At 41.0% G+C, this 26,368-nt stretch overlaps 1 protein-coding gene across 1 annotated transcript; it reads left to right on the top strand.

Moving 5' to 3' along the window:
• Positions 1–5,786: 5,786 nt before the first annotated feature.
• LOC139732576 (uncharacterized) lies at positions 5,787–26,129 on the top strand. Its single transcript, XM_071643428.1, has 13 exons — positions 5,787–5,884; positions 8,587–8,688; positions 9,749–10,028; positions 12,341–12,813; positions 14,054–14,178; positions 15,303–15,587; positions 16,015–17,264; positions 18,860–18,915; positions 20,096–20,189; positions 20,792–21,016; positions 21,610–21,815; positions 24,115–24,417; positions 26,112–26,129. The coding sequence occupies exons 1-13, from the start codon at positions 5,795–5,797 to the stop codon at positions 26,127–26,129; spliced, it is 3,507 nt and encodes a 1,168-aa protein (XP_071499529.1). The 5' UTR covers positions 5,787–5,794.
• The last annotated feature ends 239 nt before the right edge of the window (positions 26,130–26,368 follow it).

Genomic DNA, 26,368 nt, shown 5'->3' with positions numbered 1-26,368 from the left:
GCCAATCACAAAATGTTATTTTGGCATTACAGTACATGATTGTATTTGATAGATTATTGTATTGGATACAGAGTCCTCATAATCAGATCGCGTGCTTCTCGCACACCCTAACTGGACATACTTAAAGAGCGCCACCTTGTGTCTTCTTCACTTTGAACGGCTGTCCTAAGTATCTGCCCAACGGACAGCTGCTTGTACGCCTACAACCTTCGTCTTTGTTCTTTTTTTAAAATCATAAATAAGGTTGTTAGTCTCGTTGATAAATCAGTGATGTTCTACTTCATTCCTCTCCTTTGAATCTTAAGTGATTCCTTGGGGTAAAAGGATTGTTTTGTTTTTAGGTTCCTTTGCTTGCAAACTCACTACCAATAGCTTCTTTACTGTCTGTAGGTCTATTTCGAAGAACATTATCAGTTGTGTTCTCTTTTTCTCTCTCTTAATTCAAATGCCACCTCTGAAATATAATTCCCTAAGGATAGATGATATCATTCAAACACTCGTCTTTATAAGTCTTATCTCCTTTTTGCCATTTGGTCCTTTTTTAATACGCGTATCTTGATATTTCGGGACAGACTACAAAGTTTGTTTTCACTTGCCCGGCTACGAATAGAGGCATCCTGCGTAACGCCTGTGATCTTTGAAAAGAAAAATTTATTCTTAACGGCTGACACAAGAAAGGAATGGAATCACAACTTGCCCTTATCCTGGAGCTCGGTGTAAGGGGGTTGACAAAACTCATCTCCGCGGTATTCTTCACTGGCGCTCTTGATGATCGGAAGCGGGGGATGTTGCTGCCCATCAGCTCTCGGCTCAGGCAGGTCCGCGGAAATGGTGGTATCTTCACTCCTCTCTTCGGCGCTTTCCTTCCGATATTTAGAAAATATGCAACCCATTCTTTGCCAGAGGGCCTGATTGCGGGACGAATTCAGGGCTCTGTGATGCAAAAAATGGTTGCTCTTTTTCTTTTACTATTTTGAAGTTCAGAAGAGGCACTTCTTTCTCAAGCTTTCCGTACAACTATGAACCCGTGAGAAGTTTGATACACGCTGCACATGCGAACGCGAGAGATCAGAGTGCATGAGGCTGCCGTAGTTACCCAAACATTGTGTCTGTGGGTACGCGCGCAAATTATTATGACGCAATAAATGCATGTGCGTATCATTTAACCCTAACTAGGCCGGGCCGGCTATTTACAGTAGGTAGTTGATAGAGCCGGGTGGATTCTTGCAGACTGTGCTATTTACATTATCATACAGTTTATTTACAGATATTTACAAGTACATAACAAATTTGAAGAAAATAACAAGTCACTGTGATCAACCGTTAGTTGGTTACGGAATGATCCTACAGATGGCGCTGAAACAATTTCTGACGACAGGGAATTCCAGCTCCGTACAGTTCTTGGAAAGAACGAATGACGATGCGATCTAGGAATGTGGTTGCGAGGCTCTCGTCAACTGAGTAACCTGTTTGATGCTATAGTCCTATGCTGAAAGATGAGTAAGAGTATTGTGTATTTTGTACATCATAATCGGCCTGTCATTTTCTCTGCGCTGTTCCAGAGTGGTCCAATCAAGTTCTTGCAGCATTTTGGTGACACTTGAGGTGTTATGGTAGCGATTTAAAGTGAATCTCGCAGCTCTTCTCTGGACCATTTCTACTTTGTGGATGAGGTTCTTGGAAGATGTGCCCCAAACTGTGGAAGCATACTCTACAATTGGTCAAACCAACGTTTTTTAAGCTGTGGCTTTAACATCAGAAGATTTTATGCGAAGATTGCGTCTTAGAAATGTAAGGACGTTATTGGCTTTATTGACAGTATCATTGATGTGTAGGGTCCACTTCAAATCAGAAGTGATGGTAATACACCCAAGTATACTTCACGGATTCAACAGACTCAAGAGGGGCGTTATTCAGATGATACACGTGTTGCACCTTTCTTCTTTTCCTGGATATTGTCAAAACCTTGCACTTATCTGTGTTCAAAACCATCATCCATTTTTTTTTTTTTTTTTTTGCCCAGTCACCAATTTTGTTTAGGTCCTCTTGAAGATTTTGCGTATGATGTTGATTGTCAGTGGTCATGTAGGAAATCATTATTGCATCATCGGCAAAAAGGCGAACCTTTGACGCTAGACCGTCAGGCAAGTCATCAATGTAAAGCAGAAAGAGGCAAGGCCCAAGAACCAACCCTTGAGGCACACCAGATCCTACCGCTATTGGAGAATATTTTGATACCATCCAAAACGACCCTCTGACTTGTTCATTTGAGCAAGCTTTGAATCCATTTCAGATTTTTCCCCCTGATACCGTATAGTAGTCCAGTTTACGTAAAAGCCGTTCATGTTCAACCTTGTCAAAAGCTTTTGAGAAATCCATTATTATATATCCGTTTGACGCCCTTCATCCAAGCTCCTGTGTAGATCGCTTGTGAAACCGAGTAATTGTTGTTCACATGACATGTTCTTACGGAAGCCATATTGCAGGGGAAAGATAATGTTATTTTCGTCCCCGTGCTTCATAATTTTGCTGGCTAAGACGTGTTCCATTTTAGCCTGCAGCAGATACATGTCAGCGAAATGGGCGGTAGTTTACAGATCGATTACCTTTCTTGATAGACAGGTACAACATTAATTGCTTCACGCCAATCATTTGGTATTTCACTCAATTCATATGACAACCGGAACTGATATTGCAAAGAATTGGAGCCAGAATTTTCAGTGCCAGCTGCTTCAAGACTCGTGGAGTTATACCATCCGGTCCTGGGGCTTTGTATATCTAATATAAATAAAATCTGTCTAGAAATCACAGGTGATGCAGGTGATAGAAAGAATTGAAACAAAATCAAACTCATACAGGTTCTGGTTTAAAAATATACGGTAACGATATAGCACCATTTATAGGCCTACACTCTTCCAATAAAAGTATAGTCATGCTTCCTAATTGTGCTGAACTCGCAAACATACAACCGCTCAAAATTATTATAGAGGGGTTTTTTTTCATTGTGAAGGCGTTTCAATAGTAGGCCTAAAATCCAAACTTAAGCGAGGTCAACAAGCTATATAATAACCTTTAAGATACCCCTTTCATAATATCATGTATATAGGGCCTGTGACATTATAGCTATATATATCGTGTAGGGTCGTTTGCTCATAACGGGATTCAAACTTATGGGCATTTCCTTAGAGAACCTTTATAACAAGCTATTCCGTCCATAATGAATATTATGAACAATATATTTAATGCATTTCCATACAGAAATTTATTTTGCATGTTTTGAGTTCAGGCATTTAATATGAATTCTAACTTTCTGGACGTCGGGAGCAAGACGTAGTGTTGATAAAGAGAAATAATATTGGATACTTTAGGAAGCCAGTCTGTTTTATTGTTTTCTGAATACGTTGTATTAATGACATATTTTATTTGAACCATTTTAACTGTTCAATTGTTGTTGTTCTTTTTTAGTTCAGGATGTCTTCGGGACATCTTTGTCCATGTTTTTCGAATTCTGCCCAGCAAGTTTGCCCAGAGCAACAGCAGATCGCTGAGCCGACGATCGATCGATAGAGGGAAGAAAGTTCTTCGCTCTGAAAACGCACGTGGAGAATCGCGCGTAATTCACGCGGTTGACAACATACATAACACCGGCTGCTGTGTGCGGCGGTGCACCGTATCGTAGCGAGGGTGGGAGCGTGCCAATACGTTTTGAAACGTAATATACATTTGAAGGGCATAGTCTATATCGAAGACCTTTACCTGTCAATAAGTCATTCGAGATTACTGCAGCACTTAGCCCTGCTGACTGTTATGTTTTGTGTAAGTTTCATAAACGATGAACAAGTTTGAGACCACAATAAACACTTTATTACTATATCATAATTGAACAATATCTCCTGCATCTTCTCTGCAATAGAATATATCGATAGTTTACTTTAGATCTCCTTTTTTTTCTTCTTAATCCTGAGGTAGCGCATTGAGGTTCACCTCCCTGGTTAGCAGGTTAGCGTTACAAACATAACGAGGGCATGTGTTGCGTTTTTGGTCATCCATAATTTCCCTGTACCTGTATACATTTTCCTCAGAACTTATGATAGTGGTGAGAATGATCTTACTTTGACAGCTCTTACTTCAAAATTTGTATTATCGTGACAAGTGTGTTTCTCCTTCCAAAAATAACAATCAGAATGATAAAAAAAGATAGACGATGCTGCATATAGCTTATATCCATGTCCTAATAAGATTTTGAACTCACAGATTCATGGCCGGCGGAACTGGGGGGGGGGGGGGGGGGGGGGGCATGAGGGCTCGGGCCCCCACACTTTTTTGTGCACCACAAAGGAATACATAAGGTGTCATCACTTTGCCCCCCCCCCCCACTTTTTTAACCCGGAAGTACGTTAAAAGTGGCACTAAAAAGAAATAGATAGAGACCTTAAAGTGTGAGCGCGATGGATAAGGTTATATTTTTTCCGCTGAAGACCCTTCTTTTTTGCTTGTCAGCTGAAGAAACCCGGAAATAGAAGGGGAGAGATGAGCTGAGGAACTTTTTGTTTGTTTTTTCTTTTACTTGTTAGCTCATGTACACTTTTGAAAACGCTCTGCCTGAAACCTCTTCTGAGGACATCGACGCCATTCAAGTAGGACTATAGTCCTAATGGCGTCGATGTCCTCAGAAGAGGTTTTTAGGACTATAGTCCTAATGGCGTCGATGTCCTCAGAAGAGGTTTCAGGCATTATTATATATAATTATGATGTTTATTTGAATTCGTGTTCCCGAAGAACCACTTGTAATTTTAAAGAATGGAACCGGCTGTCAGTTGAAATTAGGAACAGTACAACAATATCTCTATAGGTTCAAAAATCAATGTAAAAAACAAAAACAAAACTTATTTGACAATTTGAAAAATGAATTGCTCAAGCCAGGCCCGACAATTGGAAATGGTTTATGAAGATTGGTCAGCCTACACTTGTGTGTTCTGTGCGATTAAGTGTATTTTTTTATTTATTTATTTTTTTTTAGTGAACTTTTTTTTTTTCACATTAGGGTTTGTCCTGACTGTTGTCATCTTGTCATTGTGTGAACTTGCGTGACATTTTGATCTGCAGTCTGTGGTCCATGCGACTGATCCGATTTATCAAAATTAATATGACATATGATCTTCTTGACATTTGACTATCATTGACTGTTGTCCATTCTTCCACTGAGTCCCACCTTCTTGTACTTTTCATATGCGCCTCACTCACAAGCCTTACTTCTTAGGGCCTTAAAACCACTCATATTAATGTTAAGGCCTAACTCACTCCAATTTTTGTATTTTTTATTCAAATCATGACATAATGTAGGGCCTAATATGTTTGGTTAATACTAATAGTAAAGTTGAAGTTGAATAATTGTTATGGGGGCCTAAGTATTTACGCGGTGATCGGCTTTTATTTCGAATTATGGAAAACAATTGCACTGTTATCTATAAACTAATTATGCATGTTTGCTGGAAATGTGACCTGGCCTGAACTTGAAATGAACTGAACCTAGCAGGTTTAAGAGAAGAGGGTCTTGAAAATGACAACTAATGTCCAGGGTGTGCACTTCGGTGGACTCCGTACATTCCGTATCACTTCCCGCTCAGAACGCGCGCACCTTTCAGATATTTATTACAGAAAACAGTCGACACACTGCCAGTGCCAGCAGGGAATTTCTGATCCTGTCGCTGTACACGATGCATGCATTGACGGTCGGTCTACTCGTTTGGGACATCACATAGGATTTTGAGAACTTGCGAATTCTGTACGCGAAATGGCGGACAGACGACGTCGGAGAAGACTCAGACTGGATGACAGTGAGACTGTTGAGGGAGCAGACAATGAGTCAAATAGTTCTGGTGATGTAAGTATAAACAGCAGTGTATCTCCATGGTCCCTCAAACTATATATTTCGCGTGATTAAGTAGAGCGAAATTAATTGATATCGTCGGTCGAAGGACCAGCCCAACGCAACGTTCGCATTCACGGATTCAGTGTGCAGGGGAGTAGGCCATGCATACACTGTGCGTGGTACGTAATCCACTCAGCTCAATTGCAGATCGTGGAGCTGTCTTTTTGGTTGCAACGAGCTAGTAATAGTAACGAGCCTGTAACGAGTATTTAACGATAACGCATTCATAGAGAACGAACATAGCGTCTTCCATGTCCCAGCATGCTTCTTGACCTGTACACCTACATGTAGCTGTAATTTACACTACAGTCTTCCTCTTCTCCAGTTCTTGATTACTGTCCAACACCCCTTTTTTAATAGCGTTGGGCCAACCGGACAGGGGGTGCGCTGGTGTCTATTGCGCGGAGAGAGAAAAATGTGGGATCTAGTGTGTAGACCATAGTTGCTTTGCTCCTGGATGTACTGTAGGATTGATTGCTGCTTTGAAGGAGTCTTTGTTTGTGATGTCGGTAACTCAACTGTCAATGGGAGTGTGTTCCAGTCTGTGATCGTTCTTGGGATGAACGAGTATTTATAGCAGTTTTTGTTTGTGGCGATTGGGATGAAACTTGTAACAGTTATGCACTTGTCAATGTAATGACGCACCCCACTACCCCCGGACATGGGTGCGTCATGGTCATTTTTTGACTGACCACACGGGGTTTTTGACGCACCCCCACAGTCACTTTTTGACGGACCACACGGGGTTTTTGACGAACACCACAGTCACTTTTTTGACGGACAACACGGGGTTTTTGACGAACACCTAGGTCACTTTCTTGACGGACATCCTCGGTACATTTGACGCACCCCGTAAATACTGAAAGGATTTTTGCATACGCTTTATTCACGCAATTTCATTTTCTTTCGGTTCGTAAACACAATTTGTCAAAGTTTCGGCAAGTTTCCCTTACCCTGGCCCTGTAAGCACCGTACCGTCATTCACCGTACATCACTCTGCTGCTACGATATTCCGAATGTATGTGTGCATGCAATCCATAGTCACCTGGCCATGACTGGTCTGCAGATGCGCTGTATGTGCACGGCCATTTCTAGTCCGGTTGAATGCAACACATGGACGATGTACGTTCGATGAGGAATAACGAGCACGCTGCTCACTTGCGAATTGCACAGCCATGACAGCGTTAGCGAGCGAGTCGCGCACCACTAACACTCGACTTGCCTGCTACGCAACGGTATACCAAAGATCGTATACGGAATTCCGTATACGATCTTTGATTTTACTATTTAGTACTGTGAGGTTGAAATCGTTATATCGCTAAACAGTCCGTCTGGCTTGAGATTGAGTATGCGTGATTTCATGAGTTTGTTGGAAAGAAAATGTGAGGAGAAAGGGTGGCTTTTAAATCATTTGCTTTCCAGATTCGGGCAAGCATTTTACCCTCTTAGGCCTACTCCAAAACGCTTCCCGACTTTGATTTTCACTTGCCGCGGGAAAGCGCTCACTGTAAATTCACTCGCGGTACACGTACGTGTATCCGGTACTGGTAGCGTGCAAAAATGCGTGCAGTTTTCCATAGCCAAGTGCATACCATGACGCACCCCTCGGTTCAGAATAATGCGTGTTATTTTCCATAGCCAAGTGACGTACCATGACGCACCCCTCGGTCAAAAATTTGACGACAATGATGGGATTTTGACGCACCTCTCGGTCAAAAATTTGACGGACATAGCTAGTAAAATGACGCACACCTGGGTCACAAATTTGACGGACCAAACGAGGAAATGACGCACCCATGTCCGGGGGTAGTGGGGTGAGTCATTACATTGACAAGTGCATTACTGTGAGTTAGATGATGATTTCTGGAGAACCCTTCGGACCGGACGCAGGGCTTTTTGAACCGGGATGGATACGCGATCCGCAAGGGCTTCACGGAATGTGGTAATGCGACCTACTCTGCATCAATGTTTCAACAGTTCCCAGCCCAGCTCACGCTTCATGTTTGTTACACTACTGTGCCTAGATAGATCATAGAGTAGTCACCTCTAACAAATCGCGCTGCTCTGTTCTGCACAGCTTCCAGCCTGTCTATCAAAGTCTGACACTGCTGAGTGTGGGGAATGTTGAACAGTAATATAATAATGGTCTTACAAGGGTCTAATACCTTAATATATGTCATACCTTTTATTCTGTTGTAACAGTCATGAAGGTTTCGCCTTAGAAATCCTACAATTCTGTTGGCTTTAGCACATGTTCTGTCGACGTGCGCATTCCAAGACAAATCTGATGATATATCAACCCCCAAGAATCTACTGACACTTTGTCTCTGTTAATGTGCTGTTGTTTAGTGAATACTGGTATTTGCATGTATGATGTGCAAGACATGACTTTTCTGAGCATTGAAATCCATCTCCGTTGTCAAGACATCCATTCTTAATCCTGCTAGGCTAGGTAGAGTGAAAGACTCGTCAGGTCTAGGGCCTACACGTACATGTGCTGTAGATCTATGACATGTGAATAATGAGTAGATTCTGTTTATGTAATGATAGACTCTCTATCAGAGCAAAACCATCTTTCGTTGTGTACATTCTCATGTAAGATTGTACTATAGGAGTTCACTTTGACAATTATCCGATGTTTTTCCTCCCTGTAGGAGAGTGACACCATCCTAGACAAAGATGAGGAGTCTGACTATGAGAGTGCTGAAGAGGGAGGACAAAATGCTGCTGAAGTCAATACTGCGCAAAATACAGAGGTAATGAGTGCATAGTACAGAGCTGCTAAACTCCCTGATTCTGAAGGAGGGCCCCTGTAAGCTTGAAGGATGTTGTAGTTAAACTATGATCTCTTTCTCTGTGTCCTGACGTATGCGAGGTGTTGGATTATTTGCTCCATTTGGGATGCATGTAAGACATAATAGTATCGTCTTGATTGCTCCATGGAACCTTTCAGATTTTGATGAAGTGTGTAAACATAGAGTGCTTAACCCCCATCCCCAAAACAATACAACAGCAACAACAACAACAGCAGCAGCAGCAACAACAACATCAAAAACAAAAACAATGAGTAAATAGATGTGCAAAGAGTGTCACAAGTTTACTGTACGTATGTCTTCATAAACATAATTGTGTTCTCCCTACAAATTTCCTGTTCAAATTCTTGTAGACTTTTTTGAAGAGCTCGCTTTTAGCATCACTTGGATATAGTTCATGTAACATGGTCCACCATAGCCTGGCCAGTGTGGACATGGTGTATTAAAACTAAAAGAAGATTCAAGAATGGTTATTACTTTCGCTGTCAATGTCACCAATCTTCTGTCAGGGAGAGAGCTGTAAAAGTTCCATCTCAGGGCTTGAGGAGAGTAGAGGCAAACACATGGTGACGATAATGATGACAACGACAGTCATAATGAGGATGTTCATGATGATGGTGATTGATGATGATAATGTTGATGATACTTGTGATGATGATGATGATGATGATGATGATGAAAAGTGTCAAATGAGATGGACCCAACCCAAATTTGTTTGCAAGCTTTCACAACCTTTGCAAAATGTCACATTCGTGACTTTCCGTTTATGAACACCAGAGAAATCAGATGCAGTCATTGGCAGTGCCCCTGATATAATGCTGTGGTCGTTGTTTTGTACAATGTGGTCATCGAAAGAGCAGCATCCACAGATTGATTGTGAAAAAAAATAACTAAAAGCAGTAGTACATTTGCAAGTTTGAATTGTACCCATGCTGATGAGGTTAATGGACGAATGGCGATTGCATCTGTGAGCTCATCTATCTGATGTTCCTTTTGTTGACAGCAGGACTTACCAAGCACTTCTAATGGAGCCAACGATACTGGCCAAGGGGGTGGATCGGCTGAACAAGAATCAACATCTCCACCTGTTTTGTCTTCCACCTTAAATGCGCCTGCCACTGAGGCGTCAGCTGACGCCACTGCGGTAGAGGCAGACTCTTCCCAGCCCATGGCAGAGGAGGAGGTCGATGACCCGAAGAGATCGGAATCAGAAGTCAGAGAGGTCTGTGAGAATGAGGAAGTGCCTGCACCGACACCAGCAAGCACCATTCCTGATTCCCCAGGTAATGTAAAAATGAAGTACTGTATACGCTGTTATTTTTGCGAGGGTTCGATTTTCGCGAATCACTGTTGGACTGTGAATTCAACAACATGCAAAAATGTGGCCATGTCCTAAAGTAATAGTGCACTTGTTTTATAGGCACGGTGTCAATTTGCAAAAACAACATCTCGAGAAAGTGTCTGTGACCTCATTCGAGAAAATATCTGTGTGTGAAAATAACAGCTTTAATATACAATAGCAGCCACACTATTACTTAATGTTGTGAATGCTGGACTTCTACTGAATGTTCCATGGATGCGAGTGGTTTTGAAATGGGCCCAGAATGTACATTTTAATGTTTGGGTCACAGTTGGGAACTGACAAAGTGATTCTTTCTTTTTAAAATCTCCCTCCATTTTATTTCATTCTATTATAACCCTTAATGGTGTCTTCAGGCTGTGGAAAGGGATTAGGGTTAGGGAAGGGGCCCCTTATGTTGGAAAAATGGACTTCTGTGTATTACCAGGCTTGATATTCTGCTATATCACCAACACAATGGTGTGTGGAACTAAAAAGATCCTTTTATCTACACACCTTTAGTGACTATTTTCATTTGATTAACCTTTGGTTTTTCGAGGACAAATCTCCCAGTCAGTCAATATTTGACTGATAAAATTATGAAAAGCATTCAAGTGTCCATTTAAGTGAGTGACCCATGACCATTCCCAAAGCAAAATGGTGACATCAGACCTTTATCTTTCACTCAATTTAAGCATAATTGTGTGCTTGTGTGTGATAATTTCAGTTATCTCAGTGTGTCATCTGGTCAGTGATACATCTGTGGAATGTGAAACACAGAGTGTGGAGACTTGAATTCATTCACAGCCCCTGATATCAAAAGAGAGTATACTTAGTGATAATACAGTGTATGTGAACTATTTTGTGAATGTTGATATTGCTTTTATTATTTTGTGAGTAGAGCACAGAGAGACCCCACTTTCAGAAAGGTTGGGAGAGCCAATAGATTTTTTTTTTTTTTTTTTTTAAATTATGTTCCGGACATCATTTAACTTTCAGACCATTACAAAGACACACAGACATATTATCCATGAATGCCTCATATCACGTGAAAATGATTGGGTCAAAGGGCAAACTGATACAATGTCCCTCATAAAGCAAATTTAGAATGATATTTCATACTGTAAGTGATGTTGTTTAAAATTACCAGGAATGTGTGAAGATGGCTAGATTAATTACTAGTATGCCTGAAATATTCAATGAATGATCTCTTATTTATTTCCTAGACCCTTTTGCAGCGGAGCAAGAATTTTACATGTTGATACTAACTTAAATTCTAAATACCCAATATCATGTGTTGTTGCACTTGAGAAAAATGTAGAAGACATCCAAGAGAGGATTGGTGCTTTGGATTCCCTCCTAATGTTTACTTTAAGTATTTATTGGTTGATATACACTGGCAATTATCAGCCTGTTCTGACCACACACACAAAAAAAAATTCCTTGTAATCACCTTTATGAATCATAATTGCAATTGTGTTTCAAGTTACCGACTTTTCAGATGATCAAATGTAAAAAACAGCCCCCTCAGACCACAGAAAAATCTTTGGTGTAATCATGTGTAGGAATCACGTTTGTAATCTTGGTTTGAGTTTTAGAGGTAGGAGTTTCCTAACCTGTCAATCAACTTCGCAAAGCGTGCGTTAGCTAGTGCAGTGTAGGCAGATGGCATTATATTTTGCGCTGTCTGTGGGCGAGAGTAAATGTAGGGTTGTATTAGGCTCCACCTCAATCACGATGTTGCCCAAGGTTAAGCCTTTCAGATGGGAAATGTGCTCCATGTATTGAACAAATAAAGATTTAAAAACACCTCCAGACCTCAATTTGCAAAATGGAATTCTAGAATCATGATTGCAATGATTTTCTTTCAGAAGCAAGAAATACTGTATATGCCATATATTTTTAGCGAGTCTAAATTTGTGTGAATCAGGACTTCCCAACGATTTTGCCAGTGGTTGAATATGCGAACATGCAGTACTGTACTGAACAGAGAAATGTATAGCATGTACGTGTCCATCACATTCATATCATGATCAGAGTCATTATTTTCATGTGTCTTTAATTTTGCGAATAGCACCTGACTCGCGAAATTTGCGGAGATAAAAACCTTGTGAATTATTTGACGTATAGTATCTCGATTACAATCGTGATTCTTCTCATACAGATTATAATCATGATTACAAGAGAGATTGTTCTACCTGTTTAAAGGGAGACACGTGTTATTTACATCAATTTTTTAATATGTACTTTACACAGCAGAAGTGCAGGCTGAGACTGCAGTGTCTTCGACTGCTAATGGAGATGAGGTGGCTGACAAGATTGCGGAGAGTGATGATCGCCCAGAGGTGGATGTGGCAGATCAGAGAGAAGATGCTCAGGCGCCTGCTGCTGAAGAAGACCAAGAGACGGCAGTGCAGGAGGAGGTAGTGGAGGAGGATAGAATGAACAAAGAAGGGGAGGAAGGAGTAGTCTTGGTAGAAAAGGAGGAGCAGGAGGAGGAGGACTATGAAGAAGAGGTGCAGGTGGAGGAGGAGGAGTTGGAGGAAGAGATGGAAGATGAAAATGTTAAGGATGGTGAAGAGGATGTCCCAGAAGATGGCCCAGAGGATGGCCAAGAGGATGGCCGAGAGGATGGCCGAGAGGATGGCCGAGAGGATGTCAATGGGGAGGAGAAGGAGGAAGAGGAGGATGGAGTACCAGATGAGGAGAGGCGTAGTGGGGATGGAGAGGTAAGTCATAACATGTTGATGGTGGCAAAAACGAGGTGAGAAGCGGTCTTGAAGTAAACCAGGAAAGCTCTTTGTGTGGAGATGTGGAGATGAGATGATCAGCGAATATGACGTGATATAGCGATGATAGCCGCAGTCACACTTTGGTAAAACTTCTTGAAGTTTAAGGTCTTAAAGTTTATGTTCTCACAGTTTGGCCAGTCTGAACACAAACTTCCTGAAGACTTCTTGCAAAACCTTCTGCAAAACTTCCTCATAAAAACAGGGAAATTTTCTGAATCCTGCCATCCTTCACAAAAGTTTGTGCAGTTTCAATGCTCGCAACTGAAACTTTGCGAAGTTTGTCACATGACCCGTCCACTTCTGGGAGTTAATCTCCACAGTGTCACATTTCATGTGTGCTATACCAGCTACCTTTCCTACAGGATTGCACTCAAAGGATGCTATGTGGGTGTATCATGGTTTAAAAAAAAAAAATCTAGCTGCCTTTTGTTTGTGGTGACAAGTTTTTTTGCTGGTACAACTTTTATTGCTAAAGAAGGTTGATTTGGTGGACTGCAGTAGAAGACAGCAGGAGGTTTTGAGGGTGCTGATCCATCTTTTTTTTTTCTTTTTTCTTTTTTAAAACAGGGTTAGAGGTTACCTTGCCCTGATTACCATTAGCAGTAACGTGGATGTTATTACCTATATTCAGTTGATTTCATTCAAATGTTGTTTGACATTGCAAGATTGCAATATTCCCTGCTGGATATCATTGATGACTTGCTGTTGAGGTGTACTATGAGAAAATCTAGCTGCCCATCATTTTCGGTGACAGCCCTGCAGTAGTCTAACTCTCGGATCTCTGTTGAGTAATGTCCCAGTTCTTCCACTATGCTGATACAACGTTACATATTAGGAGAATTCATGTTGATTGGTTGGGGGGGGGGGTACATTTGTGTGGAACATGTCTTGTTATTATTTATTGTTGTTATCATTAATAAGTTCTGTAGCCTTCCTTGAGGGTGCAGACATATCAGATGTCTACAGGAGCTGCTCTTGCTCTGACAATGACCAGTCTTGTGATGACAGAGGTTGTAGGGTCACATTCAACCATTCTGAAACCAAGAAGGAGACTCTTTAACCCGTTGAGGACGAATCCCGAGTATACTCGGGCAGGTGTCAATGGGAAATGTGTGTTGTAGCAAGATCAGTCCGTCCTCAATGGGTTAAGTTTGATTTTTCATTCTGATGCCTGCAGGAAGCCCCTCAAGACCTGGATGACGATGAAGACAGAAAGAAGCCCCAGTTTGTCCCCAGGAAAGGTCCTTTCTACATGCACGACAGCAGGATGTCTGATGATGAGGGAGAAAAAGAAGAGAAAAAGTGAGTATTAAATATTGCGGGATGCTGAAAAATAAATTACTAGAGAAACTGATGTACAGTACTCTAATCACTTCTGTATTGTGTTAGGATAGATGATTTCAGTCAGAGAACAAATAAGAAAAGTCACATGCATTATGTGGTGTGTGCATGTGATCTGTTTTGGGTATTAAATCCAGATTTACCTTAATCTCAAGCTTTGGAAAGTGAAATTCTATTCAGAACTGATCTGGCCACTTCATCCATCTGAAATCAAGGATGTTCTCTGCCAAAGGAATATCACTGTTTTAGAAGTTTATCTTGCTTCGATTGTCACAGTGATTTGTGTACATTAAACTCTTTTGTACACTTGTTGGCATAAAGAGAAATCGGGTCTGCTTGTTCAAACCTTGCACAGTTGGCCAGTGAGTCAAAATTAGATAGAGCTCTCTGTGGGAAGTGGTTCTATTCGGGGAGTCGCATGACTGTATTACACTGAATTGTATGATGAATATCAGGCTTAATTGGAGAGTGGCAAAGGTTGGAGCCAAATGTTGTATCAACATTTAGCTAAACACTAGGAACTAAGGAGTTAAAACATTCATGGAATCAGTAGCAATCTTAACATTTTTCCCAGATAACTGAAAAATGCATAATTATTAAATGTGTTTTTGTCACATCTGTCATATGATAATGCATTAATGTATGACAATTTAGTTCGTGGGGAATGGTAAACTTATCAGCATTATAAAGTAACTTCATACAGTGTATCTTTGGAAATGAGCAGGCCTTTACCACTACCGAAACTGTGACATTGGTGCATTCATCAAAATATTTGCTCATAGCACCTAAGTCTTAGATATGTGCAAAACATTTCATTTAATTTGGAAGTAAACACTCTTTCAAAATATATTCCAAAGAGAAATATTGGTAGAAGAATTCTCTAGATTGTCATTGATCTACAGGATATGAAGAGTTTGTAAAGCCATAGTCACCCAGTACCCTTTTTGGCACTTTTTGACTTTGCCCTGTTCCACCACGGATTAGTGAGAGAGCAGAATAATGCTGACTTTGCCATGCCTGTGGAAGTGGCATCTATTTTCCTGTACCAAAAACTAATGGCGTCCTTATCCCTGCTTCTTCCGCAGACCTCATGAAAAGAAAAAGCTGTGGAACAATGAGGACAGGTGGCGGCACGATCGCTATGTTGAGGAGGACCAGGCGCCCAAGTCACGGCAGGAGATCCATGACATCTACGGCTTTGACATCAGGAGGGGGCTTGAGGAGGATGTACCATTGCCTAGGAGGGGGCTGGGCAGGGGGCGTGGCAGAGGAAGGGGGAGGGGCAGAGGGCGGGGCCGTGGAAGAGGTTACCGGAGGAGAGAGGAGGAGGAAGTTGAGAGAGAGGGCTTTGAGGAATCAAGACCTAGAAGGTTTGAAAACACTTTTTGATCATTTTTTCGATCTTATCACGCCTGTTTTTGTATTTCACACAGCAAAAGCAATAAGCATTCAAGCTGTTTTTTGTAACTGCCTGAAATCTCTCAAATTCTGTTGATCTGTTCTTAGTATTCAATAGGAAGCTTCATTAAAGGTGGATTCCATGATTCTTTTCATATGAATTCCACCTTGTTGCAACATTGTAATTCAACAAAAACACCTTTATTGAGATGCCTGTTGGATGCTTAATTATGTAATTGACAAATTATATTAGTAGAACTCTCACAATTTCAATTTGTTAATTTCTGACTGATATCTAGCATCACATCCTGCATGCAAAACGACATCTCTCTGGTAAAATTAATGTTTTCTTTGAAGAGAAAACACTAATGCTAGTATTTGAACATTTTCCTCCCACAGACCAGTCTACAGCAGGAGGCAGGAGGCACCACCAAGGCAAGACTTTCGGGAGGAACAGGAGGAGGAGGAGTGGCCATCACTAGAAGAGACACAGAATCGACATGTGCCCAAGCGTGCTGTTCGGATGCAAGCACCGGCAAATTCCTGGGCAGATCAACTTGAGCAGCAAGAGAGGAAAGAGAGGCCCGTCCAGCAGGGAGGGCAGCAGGCCAGGGATGGCCCACATGAGCAGGAGAGATTCAATGATGCCCGGGAAGACGAGAACCAGAGGCCCAGGAGCAGAGGCAGGGGAGGAAGGCAAGGGTATCAACAGGGCAGACACAGTCAGCGACGAGAGAATGACCGTTCAGATCCGCAGGAAGATCTGAACGATTATGAAAGGAAGTGGGGCTTCAAGGGCAGGGTTGATCAGCGACGTGGTGAGAGGATTGACGGGAGCGGTGGAAGTAGTGGAAAGACTGCCGAGGAGAGAGCGAATGATGCCTATCTTGAACGACAGAACCGTAGGAATGAACGCAATCAGGGCAGCGTCCAAAGGACAGCTTTCAATCGGGATGACTATGAACGTACTGGTCCACGAAACCCAGACGAGGCTAGCGCTCGTCAAAGCCAGTCAAGACGCAATCAGCAACATGGTAACCGCGGCGATGGCCAGCGTTACAGGGACAATTACAATGTCTCCCAAGATAGGGATGCGAACAGAGAGCACAAGAGGCAGTGGGTGAATAGGAGTTATAACAAACCAGAAGTGGGTTCAGGAGACTATGCACAACAAGATAGAAGTTGGGTTGACAAACGTGATTCCCAGAAAGGCTATCAGAGAACTACCCCTACCAACCAAGGTAGGCAAGACTCAAACTCACAAAGAACAATGCGGCAGTCTCCTGCGCCCGCCGAGTGGCCGCCATCCCACAGTGATGGAGTGAGTGACGCTCCGGCGCAGAACAGCAGGGAGCCGGCAGGCAACAGAGACCATGATGAGCAGCAGCCCAGGCGCCAGCGGGAGAGCAAGGCGTACTCCCGGGATCGTCGGCAGCGGGCGGGACGGCAGGAGGCGCGGGAGGGTCAAGAGGAGAACGCCCACACCCAGGAGGTGGATGAGAAGGAGATGGAGGGTCTGAAGGAGCTGGTGAGGGAGCTCAAGGCTAACATCAAGGAGGGGGAGAACGCCTCCAGTTGGGCTCACTCCGACTACGACGTCCAGTCCAAGATCGAGATGAGGCCTGTCATTGAACCTGTTGGCGTGGAAGGTAGGGAAAACTTTGTTTCTTGTCCTCTAAGTTATTATTCAAACATAAAACAACAATGCCTTAAGTATCTTAAAGATGCTCTTTCTACTTTGTAATGGCTAAAAAGAATTTTTGAATTGTGTTGATTTTGAGCTGTATGATGATGCTGAATAGTCTAAGACACTTGCAATGCACAAGAGTTTTGAAAATCATGCTTTCATTTTTGCAGAGCTTTGAACAAAGATCACCATGTTAGTAATCTGTTTCTGAAGTGATTTACCTCCATTTAGATGGCAGAAAAGTCTCTTGTAATCATGATCTTTTATCTCTCTTTCCAAAATCATGATTGCAGTGGAGATAATTCTTGCGTTTGATAGCAAATTATCATTATCATGATTCTAGAACGTTAAAAGTGCAATTAGCAAATTGAGGTCTGAAGGTGTTATCGCATCTCGTAAAAAGTATGGTAATTAGGCCAATCACAGATCTTCATATTTCTTGAAGCAGGTAAACAAGCATTTTCAATTTTACTGTATGTGAATTGTGTTGAATTCAAAAGTCTCTTTAGCTAGTGGGGAGGGGGTAGGGGATGGGAATATACAAAAACTACCAAAACCATGAAAATCATGATTCTAGAACGTTAAAAGTGCAATTAGCAAATTGAGGTCTGAAGGTGTTATCGCATCTCGTAAAAAGTATGGTAATTAGGCCAATCACAGATCTTCATATTTCTTGAAGCAGGTAAACAAGCATTTTCAATTTTACTGTATGTGAATTGTGTTGAATTCAAAAGTCTCTTTAGCTAGTGGGGAGGGGGTAGGGGATGGGAATATACAAAAACTACCAAAACCTGATCAAAGCCTGACCTTTGTGTGTAAACAGCCATGAGGTATAGTTTTGAATTAGCTCTGTGAACAATCTGTAGTCTGATGGGATTTAATCTCATTTGAAGCAGGAACACATCTTTCAGAGAGTATGCCAGAGCATTCATTAAATTAATGCTGTAACCACCTCATGGTGCTTTATAAAGGGGAAAACATATTAACCCGTTGGAGACTAGTCCTGAGTATACTCAGGCAGGTATCGATGGGAAATGCGTGTTAAAGCAAAATCAAATTGACCTCAATGGGTTAATGAGCTATCTGTGACTTCTGACATTTTCTTGTTGTATTGAGTACATTCTCATTTTATCACACATGAAAACACAGTATATAAAAGGAATGGACATGCAAAGTTATCTTGTTACATCAGGTACTTTGTATCTCGCTATATCTGACCTTGCTGTAACCAAGTTTCATGTATACACAAAGCCTCCAAGTGTCTTCCCTCCCTTGTACTGTCACACTTTCCTGTCAAGTTCAATTTCGCATCCCATGAAAGAAATCATTGTGGATTGTGGCTCAAGTATGTTTATATAAATATTGTATGTAGGCAGTTTTGAAACATGCTGTAACATTTACACATACAGCAGTGTGCTGTATAGTTGTAAGCTTCAGAGGAAAGCTCTACACTGTATTCCCATTTGTGTGTTGACTGTGGTGTATTATTTTCATGATAACCCGTGATTTTTGAGGGATAAATGTCAATTAACCCTTTGCTTGGGATCTTTCCTTTAGTCCCAGTCCAAGGACCTGAAGGTGATCATAGGCAGGAAAGATACGACAGGAGAGAGGTAAGATATCAAATTTGATGCCGAGGATCCAAAGCATTTTGGCGTACAATGTATTTCGTGGGATTACATCAGTTGTATTTTTTGTATTGTCCATTTCCATTGCCGTGAGAATGGAGTAAATTTTATAAGTGGGAAACTTGTGGGGACGGATACAATGAATGGCTGACTGTCATCATAATGGATAACATTGTGTGCATCTCAGTGCATATGAATTTAGCTCATCTGAATACTTGTGAATTTGTGTTGAAGATACCTAAAAATAACAAGATATTCCACCCACTTACCCCCAAACAAATATTAGGCTACGGCCCCATATTTAGCAGGCAAGTGCTCATTCACTTTACTTGCCCTGAATCAAGTTCTCGTTATCATGGGAAAGTGGGTCAGAAGCACCCTGTGGAAGTCTCAGGACCATTCGATTTTCTTTTTTTCTCTTTTTAAATACAGTAATCTGTGTTACTGTATCCAAAGAACTTGTGTTGGTTGAATGTTACAGTCCTTAACAAAATGAAGAGAAAATGTTGTCCATTGGTGTACAGTAAAATCTAGACCACCCCCAATAGGAAATATTACATTTTAGGCCTTTGGTAGCCCATTCCCACCCACAAGAGAATTGTTTTATCAACAAACCCAAACTGGAAAGGTTGAGACAACTCCTGATTTTTTACACCTGTACAGCTTTAATACAGTCATCTTGATTGACCTTCTGCGTGCTGCATTACTTTCCTATCCAGTGATATGTGTGAGAAATCTGTGAACATTTGTCTCATTTGCAGAGAAATGGTTAAAGGTCCGGTTTACCTTTGGGAACAGTGATTTAAACAAGTTCAAGATATCACATTTGTTGTATATCTGTAGGTCTGTTGTATCACAAAACATCCTACCATATAGAATATTTGCACTAAAGCCTAAAACATAAGGAGATATCAGTATTTTGCTCATCAAACCATAACTGTAGACGGTTTAGTCTGGCAACATTTTTATTATAACTATTGTTCGCATTTTGTCTATTTAACAATATTTAACATTGATTGTACGGATTCAAATTTCTACAGTGGTTGTTTCTATCCCAAACTCACATTTTGGAACTATTTTAAAGCACTATTGCTAGGTTTTTGTTTCATCTGCAAATAGTAAATTATGCTTTTAATTGATCGTGGTTCTCCTATTTCTGTGACAGCGGGGAAGGCCAAAGAGGTACTCCTCCCAGAGGCAGAGGGGTGCCCCAGAAGGTCCTCACACCAATCTTCAGAACCAGAGCCAGCCACCCAGAGGTAAGGACAAGGGAGCCTGCCCCTGGCCTCCTCTTTGGACCTTATTGCACTAGGACCTGTGCCTTGATGCCCAAATCTTTTTTATCGTTGATGACAGTCAAATAAGCGTTTTCGGGCAAGCACTAGTGGATTAAGAGTGTCTACACCTGTATATCGTGTGCTTGTTTTACTTTGCTTTTAAAAAGAAGAAAGAAAAATCCAATGGGCCGTTCTCATGATCTGTAGATTGTGTGACAGAGTTTACAATGATAAAGAGGAGTACTGAAGAATTGATGTTTTTGTATATTGACATAATGCATACAACAAAAGTGATATTTGATTGCAAGTAGAATGTTGAATACACGTAGTGCACAGGCCGTAAATCAGCCCTACATTTCTGGTGTGAATTGATTCTAAATGTTTGTTTATTTATCTTTCATTTGTTGATTTTTTAAGGCAAAATATTTGTTGTTGAGCTCTCACTGCTATGTTTGTGAACTTACCTCTGCTGTGTGAGAAGAGAAGAAGAAGGCATGTATGCAAGCAAATGGATGATGAACAAACTAAAGAAGAGAAATAGATCTGTTCACTATGAACTCCATGACCCTTATGTATGTTTGCAGGACATGGATACCAGCCAAGCCAAGGGCAGGGGGACTACACCTCCCAAACTCCACCCCTCCAACCACCAATGACCTCGCCCCCTCACCACGTGCACCACCCCACGCCAGTGAGGGGAGGGGAGGCCCATGGGATGGCTGGCAGCCCTGAGGCCCAGCAGAGGATGGCACCGCCGCCCCACCCTCCACCGTCACAGGATGTCATCATCCAACATGAAGTGCACCCTGGTGAGTTGCAGCGTCATTCATTGGGGTCTGGAGAAAAGACTACTGTAAAATTTGGGGCATGAAATTTTCGGAAATTGACACTGGCATTCAATGCATATATTGAAGACAAGAACTTTCCCATGCATTTTGATTTCGGAAATCTTGGCACTCGCAAAATTCGCAAAATTAAAATGCACGCGAACATTCCTCGTTTTACAGTATGTCCATTTAAGTCAATACAGTGGCAAACTGGAATGTGCTCAAACTTTCACTGTCCTGTTCGTATTCTTTCTCTGCTTCTATTCACACAAACTAATTTTTTGGGTGTAATTTCCCTTTAAAGTGTGAAAAATTTCAGTATCGTGAAGGCATTGAATTGATTTCAGTCCTTGTTAATGTGAATGGGAACGTTTTCAAAGAGCCACTTAAATTGATTCTTTCTCTCGCTCTCTTTCTCTCTCTCTTTATCTATCTATCTATCTACATGTATCTATCTATCTATCTATCTATCTATCTACATGTATCTATCTATCTGTCTATCTATCTATCTTTGTATCTATATGATTCTATTTTATATTCATATATTTATATATTTTTGTATCCCTCCTTGATAGGTATGCGGCCACCAGCACCAGGCCACCTACCAAGTGCTGCATTCTTCCACACCCCCAACCACCCTCCCCCTCAGATGATCCAGCCCCCTCCCCCTAACCAGCTCCCACCCCCTCAGTTCATGGGCGGACCAGTCATGTTTGTAGGGCCCCACTACCCCATGGTGGGCTCCCAGGTACCCATGCAGCACTATGCAGTTCCACCTCCGGTAAGTGACACTAAGTTTCATTTCGTTTCTGGCAAATTTGGGGTTTCACATCCTTTTCCCCTCTTCTTGCACGTCCTTACATCTTATCCTGTTGATTGACAAGTCTCAAAACTGATTTCATATTAACTTTGTGCTTAGAGGTCATGTCGCTAATAAACTGTGCACCTCCTAGAGAGGTTTTTCTTCCGGTGTCACTCTTGACGTAACTTTCATAAATTAGTTTGTTTTTACAGCTATCGGGAATTATGTGAGAGCATGTGTATGCCACTGGCAGATTTTGTAAAAGGTGTAAATTTCAGTTGGTTGGATTATTTACACTGTATGTTTGTGAATATGCAATGTATTTTATTTTGGATACCATTTGTTACTTAAAATTGATTACAATTTACATGTATCATATATTTCTTCTCATGATTGACTACGATATACTGTATCATGGTTTCTTTGGAATAGAAAAAGAAGCTTGTAATGTTCAAAGGGCATTTTTTGTCCCCCCCCCCCAAAAAAAAAAAAAAAGATAAAAAAAAAAAGATAAAATGAAATGATATGATGAAATGATAAAATGAAGTGAAAGTATTTTTTGTGGTAAGATGTATAGATATAGTAGCAACAGGTATAGTAATAAGAAACTTGTTTTGAGATACCAATTACCATTATATCTTGATAGGGGCTAATAGCTGACAAAGTTATAACTTGAAGGTGCATCAAGGGGGTTGTTTTGTGTCAGCATATCAGAAGTTATCCATTGCATTGAAGCCATGATTTCAAATTCATACAATGATTGTGAGGCACATATATTCATTTATGAAATACAGTCGTGTGAGTTAATAAAGGGATTCAATAAAATGTATAAGTAATCTGTAAATAAGTTATTTTACTTAACCCTATTCCCAATGGGGGGGCATTTTGGCCCCCCCTTGACGTTTCGCGTGATTATTCCGCAACACGCGATGCTCTCGCCGCGACATTTTATGACTTTTTTCTTTCAAGTATCGCGCAACTTTTGAGACCAAATTTGTCGCTCCTGGGCATACCGTTTTGAAGCCACGCCCCTTTGAAAAAAATTTGTCGACCCAAAAATTGCTCAAAAATATGATTTTGTGTACAAATCCAATGTAAATTGTGTTTTTGCAATTAATTCATATAAAAATAAATATTTTTACTTTCAATGGCTGATAACGATTTATTTTAGCCTGATTATGCTTTTAAAAATTTCTGCGACAAATTTTGATGAAAAAAAGCAACAAAAACAAAAAGTAAAAAACGAAATACATAAGAAATTCAATAAACAATAAAATACATAAGAAATAATTATGAAGCCGAATTTTTGCTTCAATATTATTGTTGAGGATATTGAAAAGAATATGTTCACCAAAAATTAGAAGTCTTGGAGCTTTATTTTTTTATTTATAGGCAAAAAAAAATATTTTTGCATAAATTAGCTTAAATTAATTAATATAAAGTACATAAATTAAAATTTGAAGAATCTAACTATACAGTCTTGTAGATTACATTGGCCTCTACCTTAGTGCAAATTTTTGCGAGGATCGCACGATCCACGACCGAGAGCTGAAGGGGGGGGGGGGGGGGGGGGGCAGCCCCCCCGGTGGTTTCAAGTCCCTCAAAAAACCTGTTGGGATTAGGGTTAAGCTATTCTGTAGAATGTTAGACACACAATTCTCCCTATCGCATATAGCCGATATCAAGCGATATCACCTTGCGATACCGATATCTGATTGATCGCTCTTGGGACGTACACTTACCCACGTCACGTCCTTCATCTACAGATATTTTTCATAATTTCGTTGTTTTGCATCATCGGCCCAGCATTCATGGGCCGCTTTGCAGAAGAATCCCATTCACGAAATGTAAAGTTACAGATTAGAAAATAACTCTATTATTCGACAGATTATGAGACAAAATTTAATACGAACTGTGAATACTAGTACTTCGGCGTTCAATGTGCATAAAAGCGTACATTTACACATCGCTCGTTCATAACCGGAAGTTTATATCCCAAGATTTAAAGGTAAAAAAATTAGAGCGCCACACGCGTTCAGATTCAGAGAGCTATATGCAATAGGGAGAATTGTTGAACAGTGAAGATTGTATAAGCTGATAAACTGTTGATAACTAGATTGATGGAAGCCTCATTATAGTCATATCTGTCAACACAGAAGCCAGCTGATAGGAATGTGTGTCACAGATAAGATTTATAGATGTATGATTGTATCAGGAATGTGTGGCTGTTACTATCTGACCTCTGTTATTTCCCTGAAATTATTCCTTCCTAAAATAGCAATCTGTTCCTCCCCCTCGTCAGCATGGTGCGTCACGCCCCCCTCCCCAGCAAGGTCCACCACACCCACAGCCATCGGGCCAGCCGCCCCCGCAACAACCACCACCATCCCACCAGCCGCCTCCGCCCCAACGGCAGCAGGCCCCGCCGGATGACGGCAACATGCAAGGCAACCGGCATCCTGGATCCCAGGAGGTGGGAGGCATCACCTACTACTCGCCAGAGCTGCAACAAAACATCAAACGGCAACTTCCTCTAAAGAGGCAGGCGAACCCTCTACCTATAGAACCGCCTCCTCCAGAGGTAAGCCACAGAGATTAAAACTCTTTCTGTGTCCAGACATTACACCTGGCTCATGTTGTCAAGCCTGTTCATCTCCCTATTAGTGATCCATCCAAACTTGACCCGGCTGTAAAGTTAGCAAGCACAATCAGGTGTAGCAACGTGCCTTAATCCAACAGGATGGCCATGGTGACATAGGAGGGGTTAAGGGGATTAGTTAATCTCTACTAATTGGCAATAAGTTTCCAGATGTGTGCTAGTCGGCAAATAGAGCACTCTAATGCGTGTGCCAATCAGCGAACAAAAGACAGGAGGGGTTGATATAAATACCTTTTGTGATTAATGATCCCCCCCCCCCCCCCCCCCGACTGATTTGACAGTCAATTTTACTGATATGATGGTCAAGAAATTCAATGTATGATGCTAGAAATAACGATTAGAGAGAGGAATATCAAGAATAAGAAACACTGGGTAGTTTCAATGGCTTGTGACTTCAAAGCTTACTAGGAGCAATATGGTAACCAGTACCATGGAAGTGCATCTCCTTGAAATAAAAGCCCCATGTCAATAATTTTGTACCATTTCTTGTATATCCCTGACTTTCTGCCCATTCTGCTTATACTTCATATCTCCTGTGTGGCCTATACCTGTTCTGTGCATGTGAGAACAAAAATACAGTAAACCTTGTGCAAGTCGACATTCAAACGACCAGAGAAAATCTGGCAACTTATGCAAAAGAAAAATTTGGGACTCTGTCACTGGGCCACCTTTCACTATCAATGGACTGAATGCGATACTGACTTATGCGAGGTATACTGTGTGTGGTCCTTGAGGATAACTTACACCTCAAACCGACTCCCAACCATCATCTTGTATTCTTCCTCTAACAAATACTGCGTGGAGCTTTCTTGTCACTATTGTCTCGCTAGGTGACTTTGCATTCCTTCTCATCACTGAAGAATGAAAACAGTAACAGACCTTAAAGCAAACAATGAGAGAGAATGATGCTTAGTGATCCAGTGATGTTTTATAGGCTGAAGGGAAATTAGGATGCTGTGGATACAAGATTCGTGTTTGTCTCTGAATGAAAGGATGACGATCTGAGAAGATTTACTAATCATACTGAAATGATTGATATTGGATTGTCACCGTAAAGAGATATCACTTGTGAATTTGTATTTGCATTGAAGTGTAGGAAGGGATCATATGGGTGGCAAGGGACTCATCATACTAACAATGAAGGATGCATGAATGTTCTCCATGAAGTTTTGAATACTCACCCTGCTATAAAACAAAACCCAACAAAAAACAATAATCTCTTAACATTCTATTTGTAAGTTCACTTAGTTCCTGCATTTCATGTAGTCAGTCCTGTATGATGTAGTTCACAATACGCTATTTGTATTTCAAGCACTCGAGTAAGATCACCAAAAGTTTCACAAGGTGATGGCTACAGTATCATATAAATGTTCATCAGAAACAAAGTGCTACAAGCAAAAAACAAAACAATGCGAAACAGAACAAAACAAGCAAAACATGCTATTATATAAGTTTTGTGTGTCTGTATTAACCTCTAATTAAATTGTTTTCAGCTTTATTTTAACTGTGACTAATCTCTCTTTTCAAATTTCATTTTCTCTTTCTTTCCATCTTGCACTGTATTCCTTTCTATTTTCTCCTCTTTGTTCCATCTTTTTATCCCCCATTTCTCACAGACATGCAGGAAATCCTGATCATTGTCAGAGAGGAGGTTAAAGTTATTGTTATAAGTTACATCATAGATAAAATAAATATCTTTATTTTAATGATAAAATGTGCTAAATTATTGTTTCATATTAACCACAATGTAAAGAAACGTGACAATAAACCTTAATTGTCCTGACAAGCATCTGAAATGTTCAAGTTCTAAAAACCTTTTCATAGTCAGTTGACATCATTTTTTATATTTCTTGAAAGATTTATTGTGATAAGT

Source organism: Diadema antillarum, unplaced genomic scaffold (assembly GCF_040938485.1).
Source record: "Diadema antillarum isolate AM-2024a unplaced genomic scaffold, OU_Dant_1.0 seq00000437_RagTag, whole genome shotgun sequence".
Lineage (NCBI taxonomy): Eukaryota > Metazoa > Echinodermata > Echinoidea > Diadematoida > Diadematidae > Diadema > Diadema antillarum.
The sequence above is the reverse complement of the archived record's forward strand: the minus strand, read 5'-3'. Positions and strand labels throughout refer to the sequence as shown.